Source organism: Hemicordylus capensis, chromosome 5 (assembly GCF_027244095.1).
Source record: "Hemicordylus capensis ecotype Gifberg chromosome 5, rHemCap1.1.pri, whole genome shotgun sequence".
Classification (NCBI taxonomy): domain Eukaryota; kingdom Metazoa; phylum Chordata; class Lepidosauria; order Squamata; family Cordylidae; genus Hemicordylus; species Hemicordylus capensis.
In genome coordinates, this window is record NC_069661.1 from 122,818,709 (window position 1) to 122,832,012 (window position 13,304).

A 13,304-nucleotide genomic window follows, 5' to 3' on the forward strand; every position below is an offset into this window, starting at 1 on the left:
ACTTTTTGGTGCACATTTCAGTCAGAAGCTAGAAGAAGCTTATGTTGGGACCTCTTTGGAATGCTATGAAAATGCTTTGGAGCCCATCACTGAGTAGTGAAATTTTTCTAACACCACCACCACCACACAAAATATTTGTTTGGAAATGCAGAGAAAATAGTCATAAACTGTATGTTAATAAATATGTAAAATTAACGGTAAAACAGGTAAAACAGTAAAACATTTAAAAATGAACAGTAAGCCTTCAGGAATATGCTGTTTATGGTGAAGGAAATATATGTTCTGTATGAGAGAAAGTTTTTCTGCTCTATGAGTGATGTCATAACTTCTATGTATTGTAAATTAGCAGATGGCAAATTATTTCCTTGCTTCTACTGGATACTGATTTCTTGTTGCTCAGATCATTATATCATTGCTCATATATTATTGTGTCTTCAGCAATATGCCACATAATGCTCTCAGATTTGCCACATTATATGCCACATAATGCTCTCAAGAGCAATGGCCCTTGTTTTGTATACTTGTGCAGATATCTCTTTCCTTATGATGTTTGCTGCTAAGCTACTTAAAGTAAAGACATTAGTGCACTGAACAAACTCCTTGTATCTTTCACTGTCACAATATGCCACACAGATTATTTGTACAAGTGAATCAAAAGCACACGTGTTTTTAAAAATGGCCATCGTCTTATTAACTAGAATTGATTTCATTTTATTTCTATTCCCATTTTTATTATTTATTCATTCGATTTCTATACTGCCCTTCCAAAAATGGCTCAGGGCGGTTTACACAGAGAAATAATAAATAAATGAGATGGATCTCTGTCCCACAAAGGGCTCACAGGAGAGGAGAGCTTGACTTGTGGTAGCAAGAATGAATTGTCTCCTTAGCTAAGCAGTGTCCACCCTGGTTGCATTTGAATGGGAGACGAAGTGTGAGCACAGTAAGAGATTCCCCCCTCAGGGGAAACTGAGCCACAGCATCTCCAAGATAGGGCTGAGATGCATAGCCTGTGAAGAGGCATATGAGGAGCTGGACGGGGATGAGAGGCTGGCTGGTGAAGAGTGTCCGGGGCCCCCAGAGAGGGGCAGACACAAGGCGCAAGCAGCCTGGGACAGAGGAGGCACAGAGTGCCACTCAGCCCCCTCCCTGTCCCTGCTCTGGGGCCATACCCAATAAGCCTAGCCAGGCTGGGTAAAGGAAACAGGGACGTGTAGCCAGGCAATCAGTTTCTTTAGCATCATCTTCACTGATCACCGAGGCATTAGTCATTGCAGCAGCAAGCTTCACGGTACCCTCCAGTGATTGAATGTGTTGGCAAAACAAAGTCATCCAGATGCAAAGGCAGGGTCTTGTGTTGAACAACTCTGCACTTGAAGTCCTTGAAATAAGTCTCACTTGAAACACTACTAGCTGTAACAGCACCATACCCATAGAATGGGACCATCATACCTGTTCATAATGAAATCGGATGCGAGACTTTAATAACAACAATAATTATTATCTATATATATAATTCTCCTGGGTGTGCCCAGGAAAAATGCGTCCCGGCAGCCCAGCTGATTGGCTGGGCTGCGGGGGCGCCTGATTGGTCCTGGCGGCACACCCAGGAGAACAGTGGCGGCGGCCATGGCTGCTGGTGTGCCTGGCCTGGCAGCGACGGGGACAGGCCAAGGAGCCGAGGCGCCGGGCCTGGCCGGGCGAGGTGAGGAGGCGGCGGGGGAAGCTGGGCGAGGCGGCGGCAGGCCCGGCCGGGAGGAGGAGGCGGTGGCGGGGGAAGCAGGGAGGAGGAGGCGGGGGAAGCCGGGAGGAGGAGGCGGCGGTGGGGGAAGCCGGAGCCCGGGGGACGCAGGAGGCAGCGGAGGGCCCGGCTGGAGGAGGCGGCGAGGGAAGCCGGGCGAGGCGGCGGCGGGCCCGGCCGGAGCCGCGGGCGACGGTGGTGGGCCCGGGCAGAGCCCAACTAGAGGCACAGATTCTCTGTGCCTGGAACCACTAGTTATTATTATTTCTTGTTTACACAGTCAGACAGGTGTTATTGACTGGTTTGTTTTATCCAGACATCGAGTCCTTCCCAAGGACCTGGGATGACTGAATTTTATTGTCAATTGTTATAGATATCGTCGCAGAATATAGGCTGTTCCCAGTAAAGCTGCTTTTTGTTGTTGTTGTTGTTATTATTATTACATTTATATCCTGCTCTTCCTCCAAGTAGCCCAGAGCGGTGTACTACATACTTAAGTTTCTCTTTCACAACAACCCTGTGAAGTAGGTTAGGCTGAGAGAGAAGTGACTGGCCTAGAGTCACCGAGCTAGTATCATGGCTGAATGGGGATTTGAACTCAGATCTCCCCGGTCCTTGTCCGGTAGTCTAACCACTAGGTTGGGAAGCAATTTCCGGTAGCCCCTGTACCCTCAAGCGCTTTTGATACTGACGGTTTGCTTTATATTCTCTACCATGCATATGAAAGCATTCACATAGCACTTCTCTGTTGAATCAGTGCGGCACGATCCTTTGCTGCATTCTTCTTCCTTTGTAACTCCTTGAGAACGAATTCTTCCTATTCTATGCAGCAGTATATTTTTGCTTAATCCACATTCTGTAGGTTGTCCTGTGGCCTTGTCCTCTCACTCAGTGCAACAATTATGATGTGTTTCAGCAGCGCCTCCACATCCTTAATATCTTATGATTGTACAACTTGAGACATACTTCTCGGGTAGAACTGACGATTCTGTGATGCTGCCTTTGCTGGCTAGGCCATTTTGCCATTAGGTTGATCATGTGTGCAACATCATTTCAAATGCAGCAAGCAGACAATTTTGGTGGCCCAAGAGCAGCCCCGTTGGGAGCTAAACTACGCCCTCGTGGCTGGTCTCGGTATCATGTTGTTCTGAAAGCAAACTGCACACTGGATAGATTTTTTTTAGTGCCAGGATTTTAAACAACAGCATTGTACAGATATGAGCGTCCTGATTTCATACCATTGGCTTTCCTCTCAACTTTTCTAACCAATCCTCCTCTTGCATCAATACTCATACTGGGAGTCTTTGAAGTCTTGCAGTATTAGTTGTAAACATGGATTTGAGCAGAGCTGTGGTATCTCACATTTAGCACATGACACTCTACTGTGTCCATTGCAAGGACAGCAGCTTGTATGGAGTCATCATGCAGACAACTACAGACCACTTCCCTTCATTGCTTTGCACTTTGCTATACACAGAGCATTTGCAGTAGGTAGATTACTTGGTTCAAGGTCACCAAAACATATCAGAACATTTGCATCAATGCTCTGTAGAGCAGTTGTAGACATGTTTTCCGTGGTCATTTTCTGCTTGCTTGCTTGCTCCTTTTCATCCCCAGTCCCTTTTCTCTTCAAGTTTGTAGGATGATTTTGATAGAACCTTCCCTTGTATGGTTTTGAGATAATATGAAATTATGCTTTTTCAGGAGCATTTCCTTGGGACCCCAATCTGAGATGCCCATTATGCCCCGAAATGAGGTGGCACAAAATTCGCACAAAACTGATAGAGATTTGGAGGGGATATGGGGTCAGGAGGAGCATTTCCTTGGGACTCCAGTTTGAGATTCTTGTTATACCCCTAAATGAAGCGGCACAACGCTCAGGATGTGAGGCACAAAAAGGCACAAAGTGAGTTCAAAACTCTAGTGGGGTTTTTGAAGGGATCCTCAACTTGTTTTGAGAGGATATGAAATTATGCTTTTTCAGGAATATTTATTTGGGACTCCAATTTGAGATGCCCATTACATCCCAAAACAAGGCGGCACAAAACTCAGGGTTTGTGATGTAAAGTGGCACAAAAGTAGCACAGAACTCTGGTAGAGGTTTGGAAGGGATGTGGTGATATGGGGAGAGAGGTTGGGAGGAAATGGAGCCGAGAATAGGGATTTAAAATAATGTTTTATATCTTATTCTGACTTCACTCACGAAGGTCCTCTTCCAAAACATTTGTGGTCAAGAAAGGATTTTGAAGTGATTCCATTACATATATGTGGAAATGTTCTGTTAGAACTGATTATTTTAATCACAGGATTCCAGTAATTATATGGTTATACGTATCGGATTGTTATGATCCTTTGGTGTAAAATAATAAAATTGACATGACAAGATTCTCATCTGACCTTTTATATCATTGATTAGATTCTGTACAATTTACATAGATATCCAGTTCCAACCTAACATCTGCATCCCAGTACATTATGATGATCACTTCACAAGAGCCTCATGAGAACTAAACACTGGCTGACATCCAGAGCAGCGGACTGAGGACAGAGCAGGAGTTCTATCATCACAGAGATAGCATTTGATGCAGCCAAATGCTTCCTTAGCAGAAGACCACACTGCCGGGGGGTGGGGGTGTTGTGATTTTCACTGACCTCCAGAAATGCTCTGTGCCAGGAAATATGTCTCTGAGAGCTGCATGACCCTCAGGGACATATTTCTGGAAGGCAAAGAACACTTCTGAATGCTGGAGAGATTCATGAAAATTGATCCTGCCTCCCCACACATGCTGCACTGCTGGGGAAGTCTCTAGCTGCAAGTAAGGTAAAGTGTGCCATCAAGTCGGTGTCAACTCCTGGTGACCACAGAGCCCTGTAGTTGTCTTTGGTAGAATAAAAGAGGGGTTTACCATTGCTATCTCATGCACAGTATGAGAAGATGCCTTTCAGCCCGATATAGGTGTTTCCCATAGTCTGGGAAACATACCAGCGGGAATTCAAACCGGCAACCTCTGGCTTACTAATCAAGTCATTTCCCCGCTGCACCATTAGGTGGCTTCTAGCTGCAAGTACACAAGGCCAAACTACATGTTATCTCAAGCCTGACACTGGGCCTGGCATGTCTGAGGTTTTTTTCTTAAATAGGAACTGTAGGCCTCATCCAGATTGGCCTCATCCGCCCGTAATCAAGCACACCACATGATTGATCTAGTCTGGTAGTCATCCCAGGCAGAACTAGATCTCTTGGGATACACAGCAATCAAAGGCATATTTCCCTATATGGGAGAAGTTATCTTGCAATAAAGCTACACCTTTTGTCAAACTCTGGCAGTAAACCTCCTAGCACGATGTTGCCAAAAAGGCAATAAAAAGAAAGCTATAGTGAAATGTCCTGAGTCTGCAAAACATGCTTAAATACTTTCTATAAGACATGCAGTTTGATCCTACTAAATTCCAGGGGACATACTTTCAAGTAAGTTTGCTCAGGATTGCAACCTAAGCTATTCAATTATTTAATATAATATAATATATATTATTTAAAAAATATATTTAATCTTTAGCAAACATTTTTCCAGTGATAGAACATCAGCTTAATGTACATCAGACACACAAATGTACCAGGAAGCAATGAAGATGATAAGGGCAGCACTGCATGCAAAAGAGAGAATGGAGTGAGAGTTAGCATGAAGGGAGCCTTTTACCTGCCCTCTCTCAATCAGAGCTTTCTCCAGGTCTTCAATTTTTGCTTGGCACCTGAGAAGATCAGCCTGCAGTTGTTCACGTGTCTGAAAAGGGAGTTTAAAGAACTCATGTTGACAATGTGGATATCAGAGATACTTCCTATACTCTGTTTTTGTGCACAAAAAACATGATTTCAAGAATTCAGCATTTCCAGTCCTCTACCCGCAGCTACAATCTAGCCAGCACACAACAGTAAGGCTCAACTGTTCTTCACTAAGTTGTCACTCAATAAATTCTGTTGGATTTGGCATTCAGAAAGTAGTGAGGATGTGATAGTAACAGTTATCATAGCATAGAGAAAGTATCAGAAACACAAATTGGTCCCATCGCATTTAACTGGAAAGGTGCTGGGACTAGAACTTCCACTACAATTTTTCAGCTGGGCAGATTTCAAGAAGCTAAGAAGGCCTGAGACTAAGGGCCAAACCACACAAAATGTCAGTTCAAAGCATTATTTAACCTGGTAGTTTTTCTTAACCCATAGCAGCTGAATCATGTCCCTCCCCCACAATGGATTACATAGGAACATAGTAAGCTGCCATATACTGAGTCAGACCATTGGTCTATCTAGCAGAGTATTGTCTTCACAGACTGGCAGCAGCTTCTTCAAGGTTGCAGACAGGAACCTCTCTCAGCCCTATCTTGGAGATGCTGCCAGGGAGGGAACTTGAAACCTTCTGCTCTTCCCAGAGCTGCTCCATCCCCTGAGGGGAATATCTTACAGTGCTCACACTTCTAGTCTCCCATTCATATGCAACCAGGACAGACCCTGCTTAGCTAAGGGGACCACTCATGCTTGCTACCACAAGACCAGCTCTCCTCTCCAAAAAACCAATTACCAAAAAAACTAATTACCAAAAATTCCAACCACAGTAGTGGGAGGCAGCCTTTAACCCTATCCTCCACCATTGTTTCTGATCTAGCTGCTGTTTACCTGGAAAAAAGCTCTTTAGTACTTACCAGATCACCCCCAATTTGCATTACAACTCACACAATGGTTCCACCCCTATTAACTGGGCAAAAGGCATATTTTAAAGTGATGGCTCTCTTATATTTAGCAGGGGGAGAGCAACTGTCCTTATGCAGGCCCAGCACAGCATTTCCTCCAGTGGCTATTTCTGGTGTCTACGTTGAGTTACTTTTTAGACTGTGAGCCCTTTAGGGACAAGGAGCCAACTTCTTTTTAGTATTCCCTTCCTCCCATGTAAACCCCTCTATGAACCTTTTTTTGGCTGAAAAGCACTATTTAAAACATAATAACAGGTTTGGACCCAAAATACTGCATTTCTCATGTTATTATAGATCCCTATGTATTCTACATAGCACCAACGTTGAAAATAAAATGGAGGGAAATCATTGTTTTCATTTATTATAAGCACCACCAGACTTGGACTTCTTTCTCTTCCCCCTTTATTTGACCAGCTTGCCTAGGAAAGCTATTGCTAGCTAGTACAAATTATATAACGTGCCTTGGCAAGAAACAGGAAACCGTTCTCTTGCTGGGAGGGTTAGGAACTGCTTGCACTTATATTCTACAGTACATGGTACACTAAGCTGCAGAGGCAGGCAGATCAGCTGACTTGAGCCCATTGGTTTAGGGAAAGGAGAGGTGGGAGTATATGGCCAAGGAACAAAGAAAGTAGCAGCTCTGTGAAATAGTTATCACTTGTTAAAAAAAAATGCCCCTCCTTGTATGTACCAGGTGGTATAAAATGTATGTACCAGGTGGTATAAAATATGATAAATAGTTATATAAATAAATAATTATATGCACTATAGATGGAGGCTGTTATTAAAGGGGGAAGAACTATATGATAATTGGGAAATTGGGGTATGTCCATCTCTGGAATCTACTGAATCTTCAGACTGGAAGTCTGGAGCCACCAAAGTATTTCCTAAGAAGTCTCAAGTGATTATGCCCATGGTGACTATATAAAACAAGTACAATTAAAGGAGAAATTTAGAGTAATAGAAATCAGGCATCATTCAATCATGTACAATGGTAGAAGTAGGCAAACTATTATATGCACTAGTCCCTAGACAACTGTGTATATGCCAAATTAACTCAGAGAAGCTGTATTTGTTTGCAAAACCAAAGTAAAAAGTTACCCTTGCTTCTCTTTCTGCATCCAGGGTTCCCCCGACCTGTTCTTGCAGCAACGCATATGCCCTTTGCAAAGCTTGATATTCTCTGGTTAGTTGACAGAACCGCAAGTCAGCTTCTTCTTTAGGTGTGTTCTTTAAATAGATTATAAAGACATTGTTTTCTTCTGGCATTGCAAATATGTTTAATAGTTTGTTGTTATGTTATTTACTATTTAAAAAGAAAAAGAATTACATAAAGAAGGAAATTATGAAAGGAGGATAGGACATTCCAGCGATAGCCCTTACAAGAAGGGTTCCTAACTTTGGGTCTCCAGATGTTGTTGGACCATTGCGCTGAGGATGATGGGAGCTGTAGTTCAATACCATCTGGGATATAAGGTTGGTGCATTCCAGCAGTTAATGAAAGGACTGCCACTTCCCTGCCTAGTCCTGTTGTTGCAAATATGAAGGTGGCAACAAGCTGAAAACAAGGTTAGCAGTGGTTTCAGAAATAAAAAGCTGACACCACAGAGAAGTCTTCCTGGTATAACAATTAAAGCTTAAATATTTTTCTTAAGAATTTGATTCATAAAAGGGGACAAGGTCTTTCTAGAAACTTGAGGAAGAATACATTTGTGCTTCCAATATTATATCAGTAATAACTAGGGGTGTGCAATTTGGGTTTTCGGTGATTCGGTTCGGGACCTGAACCGAATCGCCCCCGTTCTGTTCTGTGCCCGAATCTGGGCTACCCGAATCACCGGATTCGGTTCGGATTCGGATTAAATCTGAATCCGAATCTGAATCGATTCGGGTAAGAAAAATGGGTCCCAGGGGCAAAATAATGGGGTGGGGTGGTAGTGCCCAATGGTTGGAGGCTACCACCCAAATTTCAGGGGAATTGGGCAAAGGGCTGATTTTTGGGGAATTTTTGAAGTTTTTGTGTCTTTGGGGCAGATCGGGGGCATAGCGTGGGATCAGGGCAAAAAGAGTGGGGTGGGGTGGTAGTGCCTAATGGGTGGAGTCTACCACCCCAATTTCAGAGTGATTGGGCAGAGGGCTGATTTTTGGGGAATTGTTGAAGTTTATGCGTCTTTAAGGTTTTTCCCCATAGAGAAGCATTGAGGTGTCACGAAATCTATAGCTTCACGCGGGGGGCAAAGGGGTGGCCTAGAGCAGTGTGGGGTTGGTGGTAGTGCCAGGTAGGGTCAAGGAAGCTACCTGAATTTTTTCAAAGGATTTGGGCAGAGGGCTGATTTTTGGGGAATTGTTAAAATTTACGCGTCTTTAAGGTTCTTCCTCATACGGTATACATGGAGCTTTCAGCAGCCCCATAAGTGCACTTGGGGGGGTGCTGGGGTGGCCCAGAGCGAGTGGTAGTGTAGTGCACATAGGGTGCCAACCACCCCCATGGGTTTCTAACCCATGGGGTACAGGGTTCTGTTGTTTCAGAGGTATTCTGAGTGTGGATTCTATGATAGCTAATGAGATTTTCAATTAAACACCATGAATCCACTCTAATTTGCTATCATAGAATCCACACTCAGAATACCTCTGAAAAATTCCCCCCAACTCAGCCCTTTGCCCAATTCCCCTGAAATTTGGGTGGTAGCCTCCATCCATTAGGCACTACCACCCCACCCCACTATTTTGCCCCTGGGACCTGAAATTCAAGCTGACGTCACATCAGACCTTTTTGCATTCAAATCAATGGAGGCAAAAAGGCGGGAAATTCAAACAGACGTCATCCCGAATCACCCGAATTTTTCGGGCACGAATCAGGGGTGATTCGGCTTGGCCCCGAAAAATATCGGGGGACATATTGGTTCAGACCCAAATCACCCGAAATTGCTCGTTTCGGGCACAGATTGATCTGTGCCCGATATTTTTTGCACATCCCTAGTAATAACCATCTTCCTCCTATAATGTTGTTTCCTGCCCATCACTAACTTCTGTGTTAAAGAACAGACCCACCCCCCACCCAGGGGCGTAATTATAATAGGGCAAGGGGAGACAGTTGTCGGAGGGCCCACTGCCTTGGGGGGGCCCCCAGAGGCCAGTCACATGACTGACTCCCCCAGCCCGGGCTTCCTTCAGTTGTATTCATCCTCCGAAATTGATGTGGGTGTTAAGACCTGGAACTACCAGAACAGCATGTCTTTCTCTAGTACCATTAAATGACTTGCATCGTACACAATTTACAAAACCTTTTAAAAAACAATTTAGGATAAATTTTACTATGCTTTTTGTTACCACTATTCAGCCTCATTTAAGATTTGTTTACTTCATGAGCTGAGCTTCAGTGAGGGGGTGGCCCATTTAAAAATCTTGTCTCTGGGCCCACTCCAACGTTGCTACGCCCCTGCCCCCACCCCCCACCCACAACCACACCACCAATGTTGGCCTGGTAAAAACCATGACAATTCATGGTTCAAGTTCTAGTTTTCCTGGCACTTTCTATTTTCTCTATCAGCAAATAAGAGCAAAATTAAATCTTGTGTGGGAAACCTGTGATCCAGCTCTCCCAACATATTTATTTCACATTCATACATTTAAAGCAGATTGTAGGGGGGGAAACTGGATTGGAGCAGAGGTACTGGGAAAGAGAGTGCTTAAACTCCATGTTGTTTTCCTAATCTAAAACACGCACACACCAAGCTGGTGTTTGTTCTGCTGGAACAGAGCAAAACCAACAGAGGAACAACAGAAGAACCTGCTGAGCACCTACTAACAACTTCTTCTTTGGGCTAATTGTTTTATTTTTAGATAGTGAACCGTCCAGGGCCTTGCATATGGGGTGGTATAAACATGTGTTAAATAAATATATAAATAAAATAGTGCTATTTCACTATTAAAATATATTAATGAAAGAGAACCTGCCATTAAAGCCCCTTTCCTCAAGCAGGTAACAGATGAAGACTAATTAATGAACAATTCACCACTAATCTCCCAACTAAACTCAACAGGAAACAATAAGAAGACCAAAACATGCAAGGAATTGATTTAATTAATTCCTTTTTATTAATTAATTAGGAATTGATTTAATTAATTCCTAATTAAGTGCTGACTGGCTGGTGTTGTAACTGTATTGTATTACCCACTTGCCCCCAAAAGCCACAAATCAGGTCTAGGGAGGAAATGCAGGACAAGAAAACATCTGGAACAGCAATTTGAAATGACATTGTCTGGATTTCCCATTTAAAAAGAAGAAGAGGAATGAACATGAACAGTAATTCCAGAGAAAACAGCTAGGTTAGAAGCAACCATATTTTGTCTCCAAACCAGAATAAGAAGTGAATTCTTGGTATGGTTTTTGTATGGTGATATACATAATGACAATGGAAAACGTAGGACAGAGCGAGAAAAATGAACAGAAAAAGGAATGAAGTTGAAGAATAAAGCAATAGGATAAAATAAGAGCACAAGTAAGAATTAACAGGGGAATGCCTAGTTTTCTGTAAAAGTTGAATGTGTTGTATACATTTGTTGTGTATCTACCAGCCAGTGGAAAAAAAGTATTTCAAAGCAGAGTACATGTGCTGGTAGAGAAGCTATAAGATGGCATGACATATTCACACATTACACTTCCATGGAATCCTAGTATCTGAGGATTCTGAAATAGTAGCACAGCATGCTTAAAATAGGTATCTTATTGAGCACAGACAGGAAAACATAAGTGAAATAGCATGCAAGTCCCAAACAGCAAACAATTTTCAAAAATGAAGTGACTTAGGAAACAAAGTTTGAAGGAATAGGAGAAACTGAAAACAACTAAAACTTGGTAGAGTGCCATCCACTGTATATATTATATCAAGATTTAAGCAAATGCACAGGTGCTTACATCTTCCAAGTCCTCTTCTGGTGTAGCTGGAGTCCTGTCTGTCTTATCTGTGTTATAGGAAGTTACCGATGATGTTTCTGAATCAACAGATTCTTCATCAAATCCAAAAAATGTCTCTACAACATGCCTCTGCAATTAAGACAAAGGTTCTTTGTCACCAACAGGGTAGATATTACAGTGTTATACATGTCAGAAAGCCTTTATTTCCTGTCCTTGTTAGAAATAAGCGGATGGTTGTCCAAGGACCAAATCTGGCATCCAGCATAACACCTGATTGCAAAAGTCCTCTTCATACATAATTACTGCATCTCAGTTACTTTCAATTACTACTATCTCAGTACTAACAATTTAATTCCTGACCAGGAACTAAAGAATTCGGGATTCCTAATATAAGCAACATTAATCGGAGTAACCCTACCAATGACAGCTCCTTTATTAAAGCTATAACAGAAAGGCAAATGTTATAATCCTGGTAAGTTTTTTTGCTAATTCAACCCAGGTATGTAAACTCAAACACAACATTTATGTATTTATTTATTCAAAATATTTGTACCCTGATTTTCCATCCACATACAGGGAAACCCCACCCAAAAAGTGTTTGCTTGTACTTCACTTTGCTTTTGTTCGTCCCCCACTCTGTGGACCCTAGCCACCAAGAACTGGCAAGAACCACCCCGCAAAACCATGAAATTCATCAAAAAGATGAACGATTAAACATTTGACTCTCTCTAGCCAAAGGCAGCCCTAGCATGTTGTAGCAATCCGATTTGGTTGCGACTAAGGAACATGCCACAGTTCTAGATCTGCCTTATCCAAAAGGTGCAGCTGACACACCAGTGTAGGAGTTCTGGCCACAACAAGCAGGCCATTGTGGAGCACTGCCAAGCTGGAGACCTGGTTTTTCAAGGCAAATATAAATCCCTCCTGGATTCTACCAAAGACAACCACAGAGCTCTGTGGTCGCCAGGAGTCGACACCAGCTTGACAGTACACTTTAATTTACTTTACTAGCCTATATACTTAACCCCGTTAATTTTTTCTACCAACTAAAAGCACTTCTATCATGTCTGGATTAAGTTTCAGCTTGTTAGCACACTCTTGTCCATCACTGATCTAAGACATCAGTTCAGGATCTCTACTGCCTCCCTGAAATCTGACAGAAAAGAGACTTATAGTTTACACTATTTAGCATACTGATGATGTAGCACCTCAAATCTCTGGACAACCTCCCCCAGTGGTTTCATGTAGATATGAAATAGCATGAGGGATAAGATGGAAGTTAACTCTGTAGAACCACATAAATCAAAAGGTCTAACAGTAATCCCCTGGCACCAACTTCTCGGACTTGCCTTCGAGGAAAGACTGGGACCACTACATAACAATACGTTCTAATCCCATCCTGATCATATGGCCCAGAAGGATACAATGGCTGAAAGTATTTTTTAAAATCCAGAACAGGGTTTCGCTTTCCCTGTCCCATTCCTGGTAAGCAAGGCCACTAAAGGTAACCAAGTCTGTCTCCATTGCAAAATGAGGATGGAAAACAAACTGAAAAGAGTCTAGTATCATCTGGAAATACTTGGGGTTGGCCTGCTAACATATACTCAAACACTTTGCCCAGAAATTGCTTATTTGAAACAGGTGAAATAAACAATTGTTTGTTTGAAACAGTAATTATCCAGAACAGGATTGAAAGAAGGCTTTTTCAATAAAGATATTACAACAACTTCCTTTAAGGTCAACAATATCCCTCCTTCTCTCAAAGAGGTATGTATTATCTTCTTTACTCAACCAGCCATTTCATCTTTGGCCATTCCAATTAGCTAGGAAAAGTGGCAAGACCACACAGGTAGTTGGTCTCACATTTCCAGGGTACCTGCCTACATTCTCTGGCTACAC

General features: G+C 42.7%; 1 protein-coding gene across 17 annotated transcripts in view; it reads right to left on the bottom strand.

Moving 5' to 3' along the window:
* Positions 1-13,304, bottom strand: part of JAKMIP1 (janus kinase and microtubule interacting protein 1) — a 212,443-nt gene that overhangs the window by 116,085 nt on the left and 83,054 nt on the right. For all 17 annotated transcript variants that reach the window (XM_053251866.1, XM_053251862.1, XM_053251864.1 and 14 more), the window contains 3 exons: positions 11,406-11,534; positions 7,589-7,717; positions 5,440-5,523 (listed from right to left, as the gene is read on the bottom strand). In XM_053251866.1, coding sequence (XP_053107841.1) covers positions 5,440-5,523; positions 7,589-7,717; positions 11,406-11,534 — 342 coding nt within the window. The remainder of the gene's footprint in view (positions 1-5,439; positions 5,524-7,588; positions 7,718-11,405; positions 11,535-13,304) is intronic.